Source organism: Chrysemys picta, chromosome 8, assembly GCF_011386835.1.
Source record: "Chrysemys picta bellii isolate R12L10 chromosome 8, ASM1138683v2, whole genome shotgun sequence".
Classification (NCBI taxonomy): Eukaryota; Metazoa; Chordata; order Testudines; family Emydidae; genus Chrysemys; species Chrysemys picta.
In genome coordinates, this window is record NC_088798.1 from 59,661,206 (window position 1) to 59,679,123 (window position 17,918).

General features: G+C 44.7%; 1 protein-coding gene across 10 annotated transcripts in view; it reads left to right on the top strand.

Moving 5' to 3' along the window:
- COP1 (COP1 E3 ubiquitin ligase) overlaps nucleotides 1-17,918 on the top strand; it is a 236,435-nt gene that overhangs the window by 114,458 nt on the left and 104,059 nt on the right. For 7 of the 10 annotated variants that reach the window (XM_065554554.1, XM_065554553.1, XM_065554547.1 and 4 more), the window contains exon 12: nucleotides 4,661-4,804. The exons of the other annotated variants lie outside the window; for them this stretch is intronic. In XM_065554554.1, coding sequence (XP_065410626.1) covers nucleotides 4,661-4,804 — 144 coding nt within the window. The remainder of the gene's footprint in view (nucleotides 1-4,660; nucleotides 4,805-17,918) is intronic. 10 annotated transcript variants of the gene reach the window in all.

The following is a 17,918-nucleotide window of genomic DNA, read 5'->3' on the forward strand; positions in this document are numbered from 1 at the left end:
ACCTGCTCATCTCTAGAGGTGGTCCTTTCAGGCTAGGGTTGAAGTGTATTAGTGGGGTGTGTGAAACAAGATTGCGGTCTCCCTCCCCTTTCTGTATCTGGTCTGGTGATACATAGAGGATTTCAGTCTCCAGGGCTGTCAGTCCAGTTCCTTGCACCAGCATTAAAGTCACTTAAAATAGACATTTACCAAAGCCAAATTTCTGTCGTTCTAATAAGACCCAACAGGCTGTAGGGCAATGTTGATTGATGGACTTGTGGCTCTCAGAGCACCTGAGGTAAGCATTAATCAGCTGTATCACATGGTATGTTGTCTTACTGCTTAATCACTTGCCTGATGTCCTTTTTGACACAGTACAGTTTGTTACTGACTGCTTGATTACAACTTTCCATTGTTCAAACAGATTTATTTCAACTGTAGAAATACATTTTATATGTGCAACCGAAACATGACCCCCTCAAAGGTTAATTCTATGGTGGCTTAAAAACGGTATGTAAGAACTGTTATAGCTCCTGTGATTTTTTCCTATAGATAAACTATGCATGAGTGAGAGTTTATATTAAAACAATACATACTTCAAATACTTGTGGAAAGGTAGACTGTCAAGCTAGTTAGACACAAATTACTTTGTATTATATCACACAGCCCAAGCAAACTTGTTTTTTTAAAACCACAAATTAAACTTACTTAGATGTATACTGGCGTTTATGCTATCGACTGTTCTGAGCAAAAAGCATTGAAATAATTGTCACTATGCCAGTGTGCTGTCTGTCATAGTCAGGACTGGTGGGGGAAGTGGAGCTTTGCAAATGCTCTCGGAGGTTATTTTGCTTGATGATAAATAATCAATTTGATTAGAATGCTGAGCTTGTACTTCATTTTATTTTTCATTGTGCTATCAAACTCAGTTTTTCACAGTACGACTGTAAATAGATACTGTTGTGTATATACTATGGACGAAGAATTCAAGCCAAGATGCAGCTATATGCTTTAATAAAGGGGGAGAGGTGTAAATTTTTCTCCTCCCTCCCAACAGATGAACATCTGTATGGATGGTAGTTTGCTTCTGCATTGGTTTTCTCCCTGCAATGTCTTTGAAGGTCAGATCTGAAAATCAGTTTCACTGGTTTGTGCTCATGCTCTTTATTTTAAAAAAGGTTTTTAATGGTACATTAATTTTTAAACCTTGAACTATTGATTTTATTGGCCAAGGTATGCCTTTAAGAAGGAAAAAATGTATAGCATGGGAGTAATGCTAGTCAAAGTTTGTATAGCTAACAGAAACAAAATCTCCTCAGGTAAGACAGGATTTTCAGTTTTAATAACCTGGCCCTTCACCAGACGTAGTAATATTTCTCCTTCAGCAGCAGAAGGCTGAGGGTATAAATTGAATCCAAGTAGATGAATAGCTGCCATCAGTTTAGTTATGCTGTACTAGAATCCACAGGGCAGCAAACAGTAGCTGAGACAGCAGTTCAATTAAGATTGTGGTACAAATAAATCCATTGCTAGGTTATATAGGTTTCTGGTTGTAAACCTCTTTCTAGGGGCAGAGAGAGTTGGCGTGTCAGTGCGATGCTGAACTGCTTTGACATAGTGTTCTGCAAAAAGCAGCTTGGCTAGGATACTTCTACAAAAACAACCAGTCCTGAGAAATCATCTTGCCCTGTCCCGTTTTCACCTAAAACAATGCCAGACCATATTCACTAACCTTGCTTATCGACCATTAACCTGCCTCTGGAAGTGCTGTCATGCGTTCCCAGCCCACATAGCTGGAGAAGGAGGGTTCCTCTGGGGTCAGGTGCCGCCAAGGAGGTCCACCCCCTGGTGGAATGCCTGTATTGGCCCCACCCCTCCTTTCTGCTGCTGCTTCCAGCTGTGGCCAAGCAGCCTGTGCTGCCCCTATGAGCAGACTGTTCTGTAGGAGTGGGTTTTTGTGTGTGTGTGTGTTGGGGGGGGGAGTTGTTTTTTCCCCTGCCCATCCTCCCAGCTCATGTGCCTCAGGGAGGGTGTTCTCTTGGGGTCTGGGACACCCAAGGCTGAAGGTTCCCTCTGAAGTCTGGGAAAATCCTATGGGAGGGGCCCTGGCTGGGTCTTGCCACCCTGTCCTGATACCTCTGGCTGGTCAGGCTCCATTTTTCATGGAACTGTTTGTTGTGGGGGTCTTTCAATAGCAATGGGGAAGAAAAATACTTTAAAAAGTAGGAAACTAATGTAAATCCACACAAATTGGTAGAGTCGGAAGCAAGTGTAAACTACAACTGACTAGATGTAAAGTTTGATAGTGTGTTCCCTTTTAAGTTTATGGCTCTACAATTTCAAAGATTGAGTGTAAACTGGGACTCTGATGTTATCCTGAATCTGCATGCAAAGTGCCAAGGGCCTCTGCTGCTGCTTAGTGTTCCACCAAGTAGCAGTAGTTTTTAAAACAAGACTAGTCAGATTCCCCTGTGGGGAGCAAGAAACTATAAAGGATTGGGTCTATTCCTTGCCACTGCTTGGGAGATCTAGGTGCCTAGTTTTAGACATCCAAGTTTTAAAATGTTCCATGGTTTGTACAGTCAAATCACATATCAGTGGGTAATTCTGTTTCTTTAAAAGAAAAACAAACAAAAAAAACCCCACAACTTGGGCAGAATCTTAATGATAGGGATTTACATATTCTCTCGCTATTGGCACAAAGGAAATTTTCCTTGCTGAATGGGTGCAATTCCATCAACGTCTGCCGTATGTAAGCTTTCATTGGTGGGGAGGGAGGGAATCCAGTCATTAGTCACTAAAGCCTTGGCTACACTGGCGCTGTACAACGCTGCAACTTGCTGCGCTCAGGGGTGTGAAAAGGTACCCCCCGAGCACAGCGAGTGCAGCGCTGTAAAGTGCCAGTGTAATCAGCGCCTGCAGCACTGCACGCTCGCTCGCAGCGCTGCAAGCTATTCCCCTCGCGTTTGCTGTGAATCCCCAAGTGTAGCCAAGGCCTAAGATAATCTTCTGAACATGAAAAGAATGTAAAAGGATGCAGTGCTGTTTAAGTACGTGAAAAGATGGCTTCAGTGCCTCTGGTTGCTCAGGTTTCAGAGTAGCAGCCGTGTTAGTCTGTATCCGCAAAATGAACAGGAGTACTTGTGGCACCTTAGAGACTAACAAATTTATTAGAGCATAAGCTTTCGTGGACTACAGCCCACTTCTGTGAATCTGAAGAAGTGGGCTGTAGTCCATGAAAGCTTATGCTCTAATAAATTTGTTAGTCTCTAAGGTGCCACAAGTACTCCTGTTCTTTTTCTGGTTGCTCAGAGCTTTTCCCAATTGTATTAAAGTGAAAACTGACCAATATGTTGTCATTTTATTTTGCTATCATTCAGAAAGTGGAGCATAGTATTAAACTGACAGTTACAATAGCATCACTTACTGTTTCTTGGGAAGCTTCTGAGCAACTGCATAATCGTGCACTGAATTTTGTTCACTGGGTAGGAGAGCCCAAAATGAGGCAGCTGGGGTAGTAGTGGAAAAATACTATGACATCAGCCGAGAGCCTGTGGGGAGTGATACCACTGTCAATCATAGCAGCAGGGAGACTCTAGGTCTGCAGGGGGAGTTTTCCTTCTTTCAGATAAGGGTAAGAAGTTCCACATTTCCATCCTACTGGTCTGTAAGAGACAGAAACCCCGAAAGAATCCCTGCATCTTCCCCCTCTCTCCCCCCCAGTAGTTTAGAGAGGGGGTGCTCAGCTTTTCACGAGGGAGTTGCCTCTGGATAGTAGTTGTAGTTTCTCTGATTGTTAAGTGTCTGGTACACTTTTCAAGGCCTTTCAATATATTAACTTGATAATGATGCTCACTGTTCCTAACCCACTCTCCCTTTCTTCCCTTCAGATGTCTTTTATGTTTGATCAGAGGGCTTTCTGGTTTAAGGGTTAACCTCATTATAAAGTGACTGCTTTTTCTTCCATCTCCACTCACATCTGTTAAAAACATGCCTAGCATTTCAAGACAGAAAATGCCTTGGTTCACGAGAACAGCCCTAGATAGAAAGCATGTTGTGTATTTGGCTTTTGTAGTTTTGATAATATATTTTTAATTTTCCTGTTGCTCAGGGAGTTTGGAGGTCTTTACCATGAGTACTAATTTGCTTTGAATTAACCCTGGGAAATCCAAACTACCATACCAAAGGGGACAATGGATAGAACAGAATCAAACTGTAAAAGAAATCAATCAGCAATATCCTGTGGCATATTATTCATACACCATGTGGTCAAATTTTTCTTACTACTTTCCCAGTTTGAGCTCTCTGCTTTGACATTTGGGTGCATCGTAATGTAGAAGGTAGAGTTGCACCAAATGTCTGAACAAAGGTACCGTCCGCAGGAAGAATATTGTGCAGCCACAAAAATCCATTTTCAGTAAATCGATTGGGTGCGGGGCTTGCATATCATGATCTCTTGATGCAACTCTGCCTAGGAATAGGAACTCATGCTGTTTTAGTCCATTTGAAGCAACTGACTTATCCTGGCATAGGTAGAATGTTAAATATTTTTCTAACTGCACTCTTTAGGAGAATTGTAATAGCCAAGTACCAAACCCTGATTATCATTCAGGCAGTAAAATGTCCTGTTCATAAGTGAACGTGTTTTATGTAGTCCTTGATTTCTGCTTTTGCTCCTCAGTATCGAATTCGACCGGGACTGTGACTATTTTGCTATTGCCGGGGTGACAAAGAAGATTAAAGTCTACGAGTACGGCACTGTCATTCAGGACGCAGTGGACATTCATTACCCCGAGAATGAAATGACCTGTAATTCCAAAATCAGGTATGCACTGCCTTTGCCTTGAGTCCCAGCATGCTATGTTTTAATTAGTGTCCCTTACACACAATAAAAAGAACATCGCTTTCTTTATCCTTTGCACTGTGCTGGTGAAGGGGAGATGGAAAAGTTATATTAGAGCTTTATTTGTATACAAAGTTGTGGTGGGCAGTTCAGGCACTGTCTCAGTTCACATAAAATTACACAGACTAATGTCAGATCCTCACACGCAGACATTGTATTTAAAAATATCCAAAGATTTATTGCCATAGCTAGTGGAGACAGGGGCATGTGGTGCAATTGAATGATTAGCTCTTTCTTGAGAGAGCTGTATTCAGCAAAAAAACTACTCTGTAAAAAGAGTTTATAAACAGCATGGTCAAAATTCCAGATGAAGGAATTGATCTGGGCTGAGGAGGATATATGTAACTGGAAAGGAGAGGAAAGGCAGTATGGTTTAGGAAGGAGACTTCAGAATAAAGATATTGCACAGTGGGCATCACTGTGGTTCAGGGGTTGGGAAGGATGGGAGTATAATTTAATTTGCACCATATTTGTTCCAGAGCCTGTAACTATTGTTTGTTCGGATGCCATTTCATTTGAAGAAGTGGGTTGTCAGAGGCTGTTTGGTTCTTCAGATTCTCTATGAAAAGAGGCTTAGTGAAGGAAATATTAATGGCAATATCTCTTCATAATGGCAGAAATACTATCTGGATTACTCAGTGCTCTGACCCACTGCTTCTACAGGTGCTGAAACCATTGTTACTGCAGAGGCTCATTATGGTTGGTGTGAATGATGATCTCTCACCAGCCACCCATTGAAAGATTCCCTCTCAACATGGAAAAAAAAGACCTCCCCCTCCATTGGTATGGAGCGACAGTAGCCATTCTAGGGCATGAATGCTAGTGGAAGAATTGCACTGATATATAATGAATTTGTCATAGGGGGTGGTTATCCCATGCTATGATTTTTCAAGGAAGGGACTAACAAAGATTTCATTAGAGAAAGGCAGAAACAGTAGAGGAGTGAGGAGGGTCTCTGAGATGAAGAGGAAGCTTGTGTTATCTCTCTTCCAAACTTAACCTGTTCTAGAGGGGAAGTGCCCGGCGCTTAGACCAGAAAGAAAAGAGGAACTGGGAAATTGTCCTGCTTATACAGAAGGTCTTACCTTCTTACAGGAGACCTATTTAACTAGGTACAGTTCCTTTTTTGTCTCGACTTAAGCAGCACGTGCTTTATCGTTCTGCTTTTTCTTTTTCAGCAGATTGAGGAAAACACTCAATTATTCTTGTTTACCATTTGTAGTGTAATTGTATTATTTCCAAACATTCATTTTTTTTAAAAATGACCTGCTGAGCCACAGGTGAGGAGGAGTAGTTGTGGATAACAATACACTGTAAGTGACATAAATTTAAAGTGCTTAAAGTCTCCCTTGTACCCCCATGGCTAGGAGACTTGCCTACTCAGTTCCCCTCTATTGTTTCTTATGCCCCCATCCCACTGAGATATCCCTAGTTCTCGGTATGATTTCCCCCCGCCCTACGCACATGCATTTCTATGGGCTTGTTAGCATCTACATGAGGGAGGTCCCATTTTGGACTCCTGATGCCTCAACTCAATTTAATCATTTGTGCTTGCTTACTAACATGCACAAAAAAGCCCAGAGAAATTCCCAAACAAACTGTTGGAATTTTGGTTGAAAATATTTCCATAGAATCCAGTTAACACCTTAATTATATTTTGATACAAAAATTCTAACCCTTTCAAAAACATACATTAAAGTCTGGCGGGGGGGGGAAATTGGAAGGATCAAACCAATTCATCACAATAGTATAAATCTTCATCTATCGGTTGTCTTACTGAACTTATTCTGACTGCCCAGCCTATATTTTTACCTTCCAAAATTAACAAAAACACATGCAAAACTAAAAATATCAAATGTAATTATAAAATCCCATTGTCTATCCATGGGAACAGTTTCCAATAGAACACTAACACATACTACCATGTTACAACAGGAAGCTATGGATGTTACACCATACAAATTTTCGCCTACAACCTCACACTACATAATCAGTACACTTCATAACAGTAAACAGTCAATCCAATTCTATTCAGACAAATATTCTTCTACTGCAACATATTGTATTACTACGAGAAAACATACAGAATTCTGACACAATGGGACTATATTCCTTTCAAAACCCAGTGTTTGCTAGGCATTGTACAAATGTACAAGAAGGCATTCTCTGATCCAAAGACTAACGGTATTAAAAAACACAGGTTACGACCAAGGGGAGCAACATGCTGGTGAAGTGTTCAAGAGGTGGTGTTTGGACCTATCATGGTTATACTATGTCTTTTCTATCTTTAACTACTGTGATGTTCTTTACAGAGATCAATAAAACCAGTCTTTTGAGAGAAATCAGCATTGATTGGTCTAGAACCTCTAGCATTAAGGTTTATATTTTAAACCCAACTGTTTTAAATGTTCATTGGCTTGCCATTTTCTCCCCCTAAGAAAATCAATTGTTTCCACCTTCCTGGGTGGGCTGTATAAATTGGTAGATGATTGAAGAATTATAGAACTATGGGGAACTGGTTGGTTCGATAAACTGTTTCTTACCAGGCTTTAAAACATTATGATTTTCTAAAGGTATGGAATTTTCATAAGGACAATAACTTTTTTTGGTGGAAATGTTAGCATAATGTCACTGAAACTCAGTTTCAACAGGTTTGTTTGGGAATCTAGCAGTGGATTAGGTGCTCTTATTGCACTTCAAGCAGAAAGAGAGCTTTAAAGTGCATTTGATGTTTTTCTGTTCCTCTGAGACTACTTGCAAACTGAACTCGCTACTTCTAAATTTGATAATCTAACCTCGACAATCTTCTCAGTAGAAGGTAATTGTTTGCTCTTGCTTCTCTGCCAGCCTTCGGTGAGGAGAGAGCCACATTAACACATTTAGGGATGTCTACCATGTCAACTTTGTGTATGAGATGAGATGCTTTTCACAGCTTCAAGATTTTTCCTTTTCCCTCATATGCTATATTTATATATGTGCGTGTACACCCAGAGCTGTGACCAAATTAAAATTTAAAGTAAAGTTCCCTGGCACTCTGTAAGCGTGGGTGGGAGGAGAAGGTCCCTTTATTTCATTTCCTTGCTCTGTTTCCCCCCTTCCTCCTAATCAAATGCATTTGTCAATTGGCAGCTCCTTAACCCATCAACTCCCTCCAGCATGGGGGTGCTATTAGTTCTGATAAATGTTTGGTGATCGTTGACCAAATGCACTCTTGGTGTGCCCGTTAACTATGCCATCACTCACTCTTACACTGTGGCACAGATAATAAATTGCTATTCTGAATTGCTTGGCTTGAAGGAACATTGGTGTAGTGAAGACCACACTTGTATTGTTTGGTAAGGTATTATCCAAAAACATCCATATTTAATAAAAAACTAAAAAAGTGGAACCTGCTTTACAATGAGCTCTGATTTAATGCATCTTCATAGTTTAAGTAGAGAGAATGATTGTCCAAACCCAGGTTCTGATTTGCCAGTTGGGTCTTTTTTTAGATGTCACAACCATACACCAACTGTAATGCTGTGTGGTTGGGACCTCACCAAAAAGAGCTGGAAATTTGTCTGTTCTGTTAAAAGTGATATTAACAAACATACAAATATCACTTTTTCACAGCAAGCTGTGGGACAAATTAAGCCCTGGATGGGGAGGTGGGTAGGGAGGCAGCAGAGGCCAGGGGCGATGAATGGGAGGCTGGAGGAACCAGTGGGAGTCAGGGGCAATGTGGGGGGGATTGGCAGTGTGGCCAGCGCCTTGGATCCTGGTGGGGGCCTGCCATCATGCGGCAAGTTCATATAATTTAAAAAAAACAACTCACCATTCACGATCAGTGTCGTGCCACTTACATTCTGAAATCCACCTTCCTGGACTTCCTTGCAGCAAACTCACTTCCCAGGTGCATATGGTCTTGCTACCCTCAGTGGATTTTTTTTTTTTTTAAATTGTAATTACACAGTCGCAACACTGAGAGCCCATGTTTTGGGAACTGGGTGGCTATTGGAGGGCCTATATGTGCCATGGTGCTGGGGGACCCCAGGACCCTCCAGCGTGGAGGATGGGCTCTAAGATATGTTTTTTTTTCTGGGGCCTGGGAGGGGAGGCAGAAAACCAGATGGATGGAGGGCCACAATCCTGGGGGGAGGTGGAGAGTGCAGAGTTGTGCTCCCCCCCCCCCCATCCTCCTGAAGCGCAGGGCCTGGGGCAGTTTTCCCAGCCCATCCTATGGGTGGGACAGCTCTGACAATGGGCAGGGGATGGTGAGGCTAGGGCCAGAGCCCACAGGCCCGTGGATGGAGCCCGTGACCAGAGGAGGCAGCGCGGGCCAAAAGTGATTAGGGGAGTGGTGAGCCAGAGCCTGCGTGACCAGAGCCTGCCATCCACCACACAAGGGCTGAAGCCGCCCCCTGAAAGGTCGGTAACTCACACTGGTTGCCTACTGCTGTGGTGTTTCTGGCTGGGGGGGGCAAGGCCCAACCCCTGCCTGCAGACCCAGGGGAGGGGCTGCTGCTTCCCCCCCAATCACTGCCTGGGAGGTGGTGGCTGCAAGAAAAGCCCCTGGTGGCAGCATTTATGAAATGGTGCTCTAATATCACCAAGTGGAACATAGTGGTGACTTCGCAGGTAGTTGAAGACAATTGACAGTTAACCTCATGCTTCACAAAGTTTTCCAGTTATATGTGAACAACCTACTAATACACATGCTAGAGAGGCGTATTGGTGTGGCAGAATGAAGTTACAAAATGGTCAGTGAGATGCAATTTGCAGTTCCAGTGAAAATTCTTATAGTGAAATTAATCTATGAAGATGAGTTTATTAAAGTTTCCCTGTACATTCCATTCCTTTTCTTCACATAACACCAAACTGCACTTCTGCAGGGTTTCTTCTCTTTTCTTTCTGAATTTAACATTATAGGAAACTTATCCTAACTTGATCTATTAACTTTGTCCAAAGCATTGATGACCCCCCCCTCCCCCCCCCCCCAAAAAAAGGCTGTTACTGTTGTGACTGCTTTCTGAACAGTGGCTGTGACAGGCATTTATGGACGCAGACATGTGACTGCATTTGTGAGGACTTATGTCTGGCCAAGAGCAAGTCTGGTGTCCTAGAGCAGCTTTGAAAAGGGAAGCCCTTGCCCAATGTCGGGCTGGCACCATCCCAGCCCTGCTCTGCTGAGTGCCAGCTGGGTACTTGTTGAAAGATTCTGCTTCACTCGGGGTAATTCATTGTAAACCTTTTTGGAGCGGGGCCCTTAAACCAGCTGTATCTGCCTCTCTCACCCCTTTCTCCCACCTGCTTCCTAAATGCGTTCTTGCCTATATGGGCTTTTTGATCTCTTTAAGAATAGGGAGGAAATAAGCATTTGCATTTTTTTGTTAAATTTGCACGGTTCCCCCCAGAAGTACTAAATGCTTCCAGGAAAAACAGATGATGACATAAATCCTATTTACAGATTCATAGCCTCAGTACAAGGAACAAATCCTGGCATTGTGTAGCAACTATAAACAGCATCCTATGATCTAATTATGATTTGCAATGTCCCTATCTATGACAGGTGATAATCTCTCTCTCTCTCTCCTTGGTGCAGAGGGAGGAGGGAGAGAAAGGGATGAACAGGTAGCAGCTAATGCTAGCGCTGCTTTTGTGATTTATTCAGGAGGCAGAATTGTTGCTTTGCCATAGGTTGAGAGAGATGTGAAGATCTAGTGTTCAACAAAAAGAGAAATTAGTCTCATGGCTGTCTGATCTACAGTAGGCAGCATACCAAATGTGGGTAGGAAAACACTTATGAAATACATCTTTAATATTCTGCATGTTCACCGCAGTATGTTTGCAGCAGCAGCACTCTGTGATAAATGGTACCACAACTCCAAAATCAGCTGCATCTCTTTAGTCAACTGCAGTAAAAGCAAAACCCACAAGAATAGGTTACCTTTTGTTTTTAAAATTATTCCTAGGATATGTTTTTTATTTTTCAGTGTCCATAAATCACATGTATGGCTGTTCCATCCTAATCACAATTGATCTGTTCATTACTGTCAGGTTTTTAAAGGGCAATAGACTCACTATTCCTAAGCACCAAAATAAAGTTAAGCTAAAATTCTCAACCTAGGTTCCCTACTCACTGGGTCCACATTGCTTTTGGAGCCCTTTAGAAAATAATCACCTTGGAACCTCTCACACTCCCATGAGACACAAAATGTTTGGACCAAATGTGATGTGAGGATTTGTAGCATTGAATTCCCCTCGCTTTCACTTATTGAAGTAATTATCTCAGAGTTGTCTCCCCTTCTGTCTTGTCATACTGTTTGCTGAGTTTTTCTCCAAAACCATTTGTCTGCTATCTTAGCTAGGGTTTGGGTAAAGAGCTAAAATGTATTTTAAAAAATTATTTTAATAGTAATTTAGTTCTGTGCCACTGCAGTGTTCGGTCATGCTGTCATTTGCATTATCTTTCAGAAGCCAGTTGTACAGCTGAAATGTTTGAGCATGTAAAGCTTCTGCCTGGAACTCAGTTCATGTACTTACCACACAGAACTACTCTCTCTCTTTCACTTTGCACATAGTGTGAATAGTCCCCATTCAGGTGTGTAAAGTGAAGCCAGTGCACAAGTCTTTCAAAGATCAGAATCGCAGGCTATATCTACATGGCCCGCAGTTTGGACTATGGGGGTGTGAATTACAGTGTGAGCTAGTGTGCTGAGCTGTAAATCTCCCATGTGGATGCTGTGGTATATAGTTTGAATTAAAGTAATCCTGTTTAAACTGCTGGCCATGTAGACAAGCCCCACAGTGCAGATCTGATGCCCAATTCATGAGAGCAAGCTAGCAGTTGACAACTAATTCTCCTCAGATGCACCTCGTGTGAGGTTGTTTCGGCTAGTTAATCTTCCAAGAATGGCGCTCTATGCTCATAGTACTCACAGGAAAAAAGGCTATCATTAAATAGAGTAGCACAAATAGTAAGGGCATATGAACATGATAATGTGACTATTTCTAGATTAAAAGAAGCTTTATGAATGAAGAAAGCTCTCAACACACTTGGAGGAAGAGCTGTTCTATTAGTCTGATATATCCCGTGAGTATGCTGTTTCATAAAAGTTAGTCTAATGATAAGCTATACAAAACCTCATGCATTGTACTGTTTAATAGAACATTCCAGGGTGTTTAAGATATAAAGGAAGCTTGGTGATGGTGAGAGGAGAATCAAGTCAGGAAGATGAAGATTTGTTTTTAATCTAATTATGACCCTTTAATTTTTTTAAGGATTGTGTTTAAAAATTTGACATGTGAGACTAAAAACAATGTTGTGAGCTGGAGTGAAATTGACAAGAACCACATCAGTCTTGCTCTGCAACTAGGAGGGAGGAAAGCAGATTTTTATTCACCTACTAGCTGGAGGCGGCAAAAGGTAGAGCCCTTGAGCAGGGTCCTAGGATGGCATCCTAGAGGAAGCCCAACACTACTGTCTTTCTCCAGGACTTAGGGTATGTCTACACTACGAAATTAGTTCGAATTTATAGAAGCCGGTTTTATTGAAATCTGTTGTATACAGCCGATTGTGTGTGTCCACACAAAATGCTCTAGGTGCTCTAGTCGGCGGACCGCGTCCACAGTACGAGGCTAGCGTCGACTTCCGGAGCATTGCACTATGGGTAGCTATCCCACAGCTATCCCACAGTTCCCGAAGTCTCCGCCGCCCCTTGGAATTCTGGGTTGAGATCCCAATGCCCGGATGATGCAAAACAGTGTCGCGGGCGGTTCTGGGTACATGTCATCAGGCCCCTCCCCCCCGTCACAGCAACGGCAGACAATAGATTCGCGCCTTTTTACCTGGGTTACCTGTGCAGACAACATGGAGCCCGCTCAGCTCAGCTGAGCTCACCGTCACCATATGTCTTCTGGGTGCCGGCAGACGTGGGACTGCATTGCTACACAGCAGCAGCTGCTTTTGGCGGTAGACGGTGTAGCATGAGTGATAGCCATGGGGCTGGCAGCCGTAGGGCTGCATTGCATCAGCCTCTTGCCCTTTGGTAGGCGATGGTATATTATGACTGGTACCCATCGTCGTCATACTGGAGTGGCTGTCAATCATGGCCACCTGGGCAGACATGTTTCGATGATGATGGCTACCAGTCGTAGTATACTATTTTCTGCCAATTGCCCAGTATTGTCTGCTAAGCACCCAGAAGAGGCCGAGGGCGATGCTGGGTGCTGGTGGACGTGGGGCTGGCAGACGTGGGGCTGCATTACTACACAGCAGCAGCCCCTTGCCTTTTGGCAGACGATGGTATATTATGACTGGTATCCATCATCATCGTTCTGGAGAGGCTATCACTCATGCTGCACCGTCGGCTGCCAGCTTAAGATGTAAAAAATAGATTTGTTCTGTATTCATTTGCTTCCCCTTCCTCCGTGAAATCAATGGCCTCCTAAGCCCAGGGTTTTCAGTTTAATCTTTGGGGGGACCATTCTGTGTGACAGTTGTTTGTGTTTCTCCCTGTTCCTGTACCTGTACGCCATGTCGTCACTCGGCCCTCCCTCCCTCCCGCCCTCCCTCCTTCTCCTGGTCCATCAGATACTACTTTCGCGCCTTTTTTCTGACCAGGCGCCATAGCTAGCACTGGGATCATGGAGCCCGCTCAGATCACCGCGGCAATTATGAGCACTATGAACACCACGCGCATTGTCCTGGAGTATATGCAGAGCCAGGACATGCCAAGGCGAAACCCGGACCAGCCGAGGAGGTGATTGCAGCGCGGCGTCGAGAGTGATGAGGAAATTGACATGGACATAGACCTCTCACAAGGCACAGGCCCCAGCAATGTGGAAATCATGGTGTCACTGGGGCAGGTTCATGCCGTGGAACGCAGATTCTGGGCCCGGGAAACAAGCACAGACTGGTGGGATCGCATCGTGCTGCAGGTATGGGACGATTCCCAGTGGCTGCGAAACTTTCGCATGTGTAAGGGCACTTTCATGGAACTTTGTGACTTGCTTTCCCCTGCCCTGAAACGCCAGGATACCAAGATGAGAGCAGCCCTCACAGTTGAGAAGCGAGTGGCGATAGCCCTGTGGAAGCTTGCAACGCCGGACAGCTACCGGTCAGTCGGAAATCAATTTGGAGTGGGCAAATCTACAGTGGGGGCTGCTGTGATCCAATTTGCCAGGGCAATGAAAGACCTGGTGATATCAAGGGTAGTGACTCTGGGCAACGTGCAGTCAATAGTGGATGGTTTTGCTGAAATGGGATTCCCAAACTGTGGCGGGGCCATAGACGGAACCCATATCCCTATCTTGTCACCGGAGCACCAAGCCACCGACTACGTAAACCACAAGGGGTACTTTTCAATGCTGCTGCAAGCCCTGGTGGATCACAAGGGACGTTTCACCAACATCAACGTAGGATGGCCGGGAAAGGTACATGATGCTCGCGTCTTCAGGAACTCTGGTCTGTTTCGAAAGCTGGAGGAAGGGACTTTCTTCCCGGACCAGAAAGTGACCGTTGGGGATGTTGAAATGCCTATCGTGATCCTTGGGGACCCAGCCTACCCCTTAATGCCATGGCTCATGAAGCCGTACACAGGCAGCCTGGACAGGAGTTAGGACCTGTTCAACTACAGGCTGAGCAAGTGCCGAATGGTGGTGGAATGTGCATTTGGACGTTTAAAAGCGCGCTGGCGCAGCTTACTGACTCGCTCAGACCTCAGCGAAAAGAATATCCCCATTGTTATTGCTGCTTGCTGTGCGCTCCACAATATCTGTGAGAGTAAGGGGGAGACCTTTATGGCGGGGTGGGAGGTTGAGGCAACTCGCCTGGCCGCTGATTACGTGCAGCCAGACACCAGGGCGGTTAGAGGAGCACAGCAGGGCGCGGTGCACATCAGAGAAGCTTTGAAAACGAGTTTTGTGACTGGCCAGGCTACTGTGTGAAACTTCTGTTTGTTTCTCCTTGATGAACCCTCCAACCCCCCCCCCCCCCCACCCGGTTCACTCTACTTCCCTGTAAACCAACCACCCCACCCTCCCCTCCCCAATTCGAGCACCGCTTGCAGAGGCAATAAAGTCATTGTTTTTTCACATTCATGCATTCTTTATTAGTTCCTCACAGAAGTAGGGGGATAATTGCCAAGGTAGCCTGGGATGGGTGGGGGAGGAGGGATGGAAAAGGACACACTGCATTTTAAAACTTTAAGTCTTATTGAAGGCCAGCCTTATGATGCTTGGGCGATCATCTGGGGTGGAGTGACTGGGTGGACGGAGGCCCCCCCCACCGTGTTCTTGGGCGTCTTGGTGAGGAGGCTATGGAACTTGGGGAGGAGGGCTGTTGGTTACACAGGGGCTGTAGCGGCGGTCTCTGCTCCTGCTGCCTTTCCTGCAGCTCAACCATACGCTCGAGCATATCAGTTTGATGCTCCAGCAGACGGAGCATTGACTCTTGCCATCTGTCTGCAAGCTGATGCCACCTATCGTCTTCAGCCTGCCACTTGCTCTTTTCATCCCACCATTTAGCCCGCCACCTCTCCTCTCGTTCATATTGTGCTTTTCTCATCTCCGACATTGACTGCCTCCACGCATTCTGCTGTGCTCTATCAGCGTGGGAGGACATCTGCAGCTCCGTGAACATATCGTCCCCTCGTCCTACGTTTTCTCTTTCTAATGTTCACGAGCCTCTGCGAAGGAGAAACATTTGCAGCTGGTGGAGGAGAAGGGAGAGGTGGTTAAAAAAGACACATTTTAGAGAACAATGGATACGCTCTTTCATTACAAGGTCGCATATTTTGGCTTGCAGGCAGCCATGGTAGGCCACAGTGTTTTGGCTTTTTTAACCTTCTTAACATGCGGGAAAGGTTGCAAACAGCAGCGCATTTCCCATATCAAGGATGAATTGGGTTGTCAATTTAAAATGGGTTTTCAATGTAAAAGGAGGGGCTGCGGTTTCCCGGTTAACATGCGGCACAAACACAAGTAAACCACCCCCCCCCCCCACACACACACACGATTCTCTGGGATGATCACTTCACCCCTCCCCTCCACCGCGTGGTTAACAGCGGGGAACATTTCTGTTCAGAAGAGCAGGAACGGGCGCCTCTGAATGTCCCCTTAATAAAATCGCCCCATTTCAACCAGGTGACCGTGAATGATATCACTCTCCTGAGGATAACAAAGAGAGATAAGGAATGGATGTTGTCTGCATGCCAGCAAACACCGGGACCATACGCTGCCATGCTTTGTTATGCAATGATTCCAGACTACGTGCTACTGGCCTGGCGTGGTAAAGTGTCCTACCATGGCGGACGGGATAAGGCAGCCCTCCCCAGAAACCTTTTGCAAACGCTTTGGGAGTACATAAAGGAGAGCTTTCTGGAGATGTCCCTGGAGGATTTCCGCTCCATCCCCATACACGTTAACAGACTCTTCCAGTAGATGTACTGGCCGCGATTGCCAGGGCAAATTAATCATTAAACACGCTTGCTTTTTTGTGTGTAATGTTTACAAATATTTACAAAGTTACACTCACCAGAGGTCTCCTGTGTGCCCTGAGTGTCTTGGGTTTGTTCGGGGGTCACTGGTTCCAGGTCCAGGGTCACAAACATATCCTGGCTGTTGGGGAAACCGGTTTCTCCGCTTCCTTGCTGCTGTGAGCTACCTACAGTACCTCCATCCTCATCTTCCTCGTTCCCCGAACCGTCTTCACTGTGTGTTTCTCCAGTGAGAGAGTCATAGCACACAGTTGGGGTAGTGGTGGCTGCACCCCCTAGGATCGCATGCAGCTCCGCGTAGTAGCGGCAAGTTTGCGGCTCTGCCCCGGACCTTCCGTTTGCTTCTCTGGCTTTGTGGTAAGCTTGCCGTAGCTCCTTAATTTTCACGCGGCACTGCTGTGTGTCCCTGTTATGGCCTCGGTCCTTCATGGCCTTGGAGATCTTTTCTAATACTTTTCCATTTCTTTTACTGCTACGGAGTTCAGCTATCACTGCTTCATCTCCCCATATGGCGAGCAGATCTCGTACCTCCCGTTCGGTCCATGCTGGAGCTCTTTTGCGATCCTGGGACTCCATCACGGTTACCTGTGCTGATGAGCTCTGCGTGGTCACCTGTGCTCTCCACGCTGAGCAAACAGGAAATGAAATTCAAACGTTCGCGGGTCTTTTCCTGTCTACCTGGTCAGTGCATCTGAGTTGAGAGTGCTGTCCAGAGCGGTCACAATGAAGCACTGTGGGATAGCTCCCGGAGGCCAATAACGTCGAATTCCGTCCACACTACCCCAATTCCGACCCGCAAAGGCCGGTTTTATCGCTAATCCCCTCGTCGAAGGTGGTGTAAAGAAACCGGTTTAAAGGACCCTTTAAGTCTAAAGAAAGGGCTTCGTTGTGTGGACGTGTCCAGGCTTAATTCGGTTTAATGCTGCTAAAGTCGACCTAAACCCGTAGTGTAGACCAGGCCTTAGATTGGAAGAAAAGAATTACTGGTGGTACTTGCCCAAGTTCCACCCACTTGTTATGTAGATATAACGTGCTGCTCACAATAGATCATGCAGAGCTTTCATAATGTGGTTGTCCCTCTCCTTTCTTGCCTGATTTGATTAGCAGTGAAATAATTAATGTTGACATTTTAAATGGTTGTGCTTCAGGGCACAAGTCACTCTCATCTGTTGGAGGTTTGGAAGGAATTTTCCCTGTGGGTAAATTATTCTATAAATTCCTACTATAAGGTTTCTTGAATGTTTTTCTGAAGCAGTTGGTACTTACCACTATCAGAAACAGGATATTGGACTAGATAGTTTTAATTTGCTCTAGTATTGCAATTTCTTTATTTATATGGTTGTCCTTAGGCTTCAGAGTTAAGTTTTTTTTTTAAATGAACTAGGACAGTTCTCTTCACTATTGTTTGACTGTTTGCTGATTCAGGCAGATGTACTGCATCATTCACATTTTGAAGGTCCTTTGCAACTATAAGGACCAGAAGCGTACATGTTTTCTAATTAAAAGTTTACTACTGTTCTGAAGATAGTTTAGCTTCATTCTTTCTTAGCAGCTGGTGT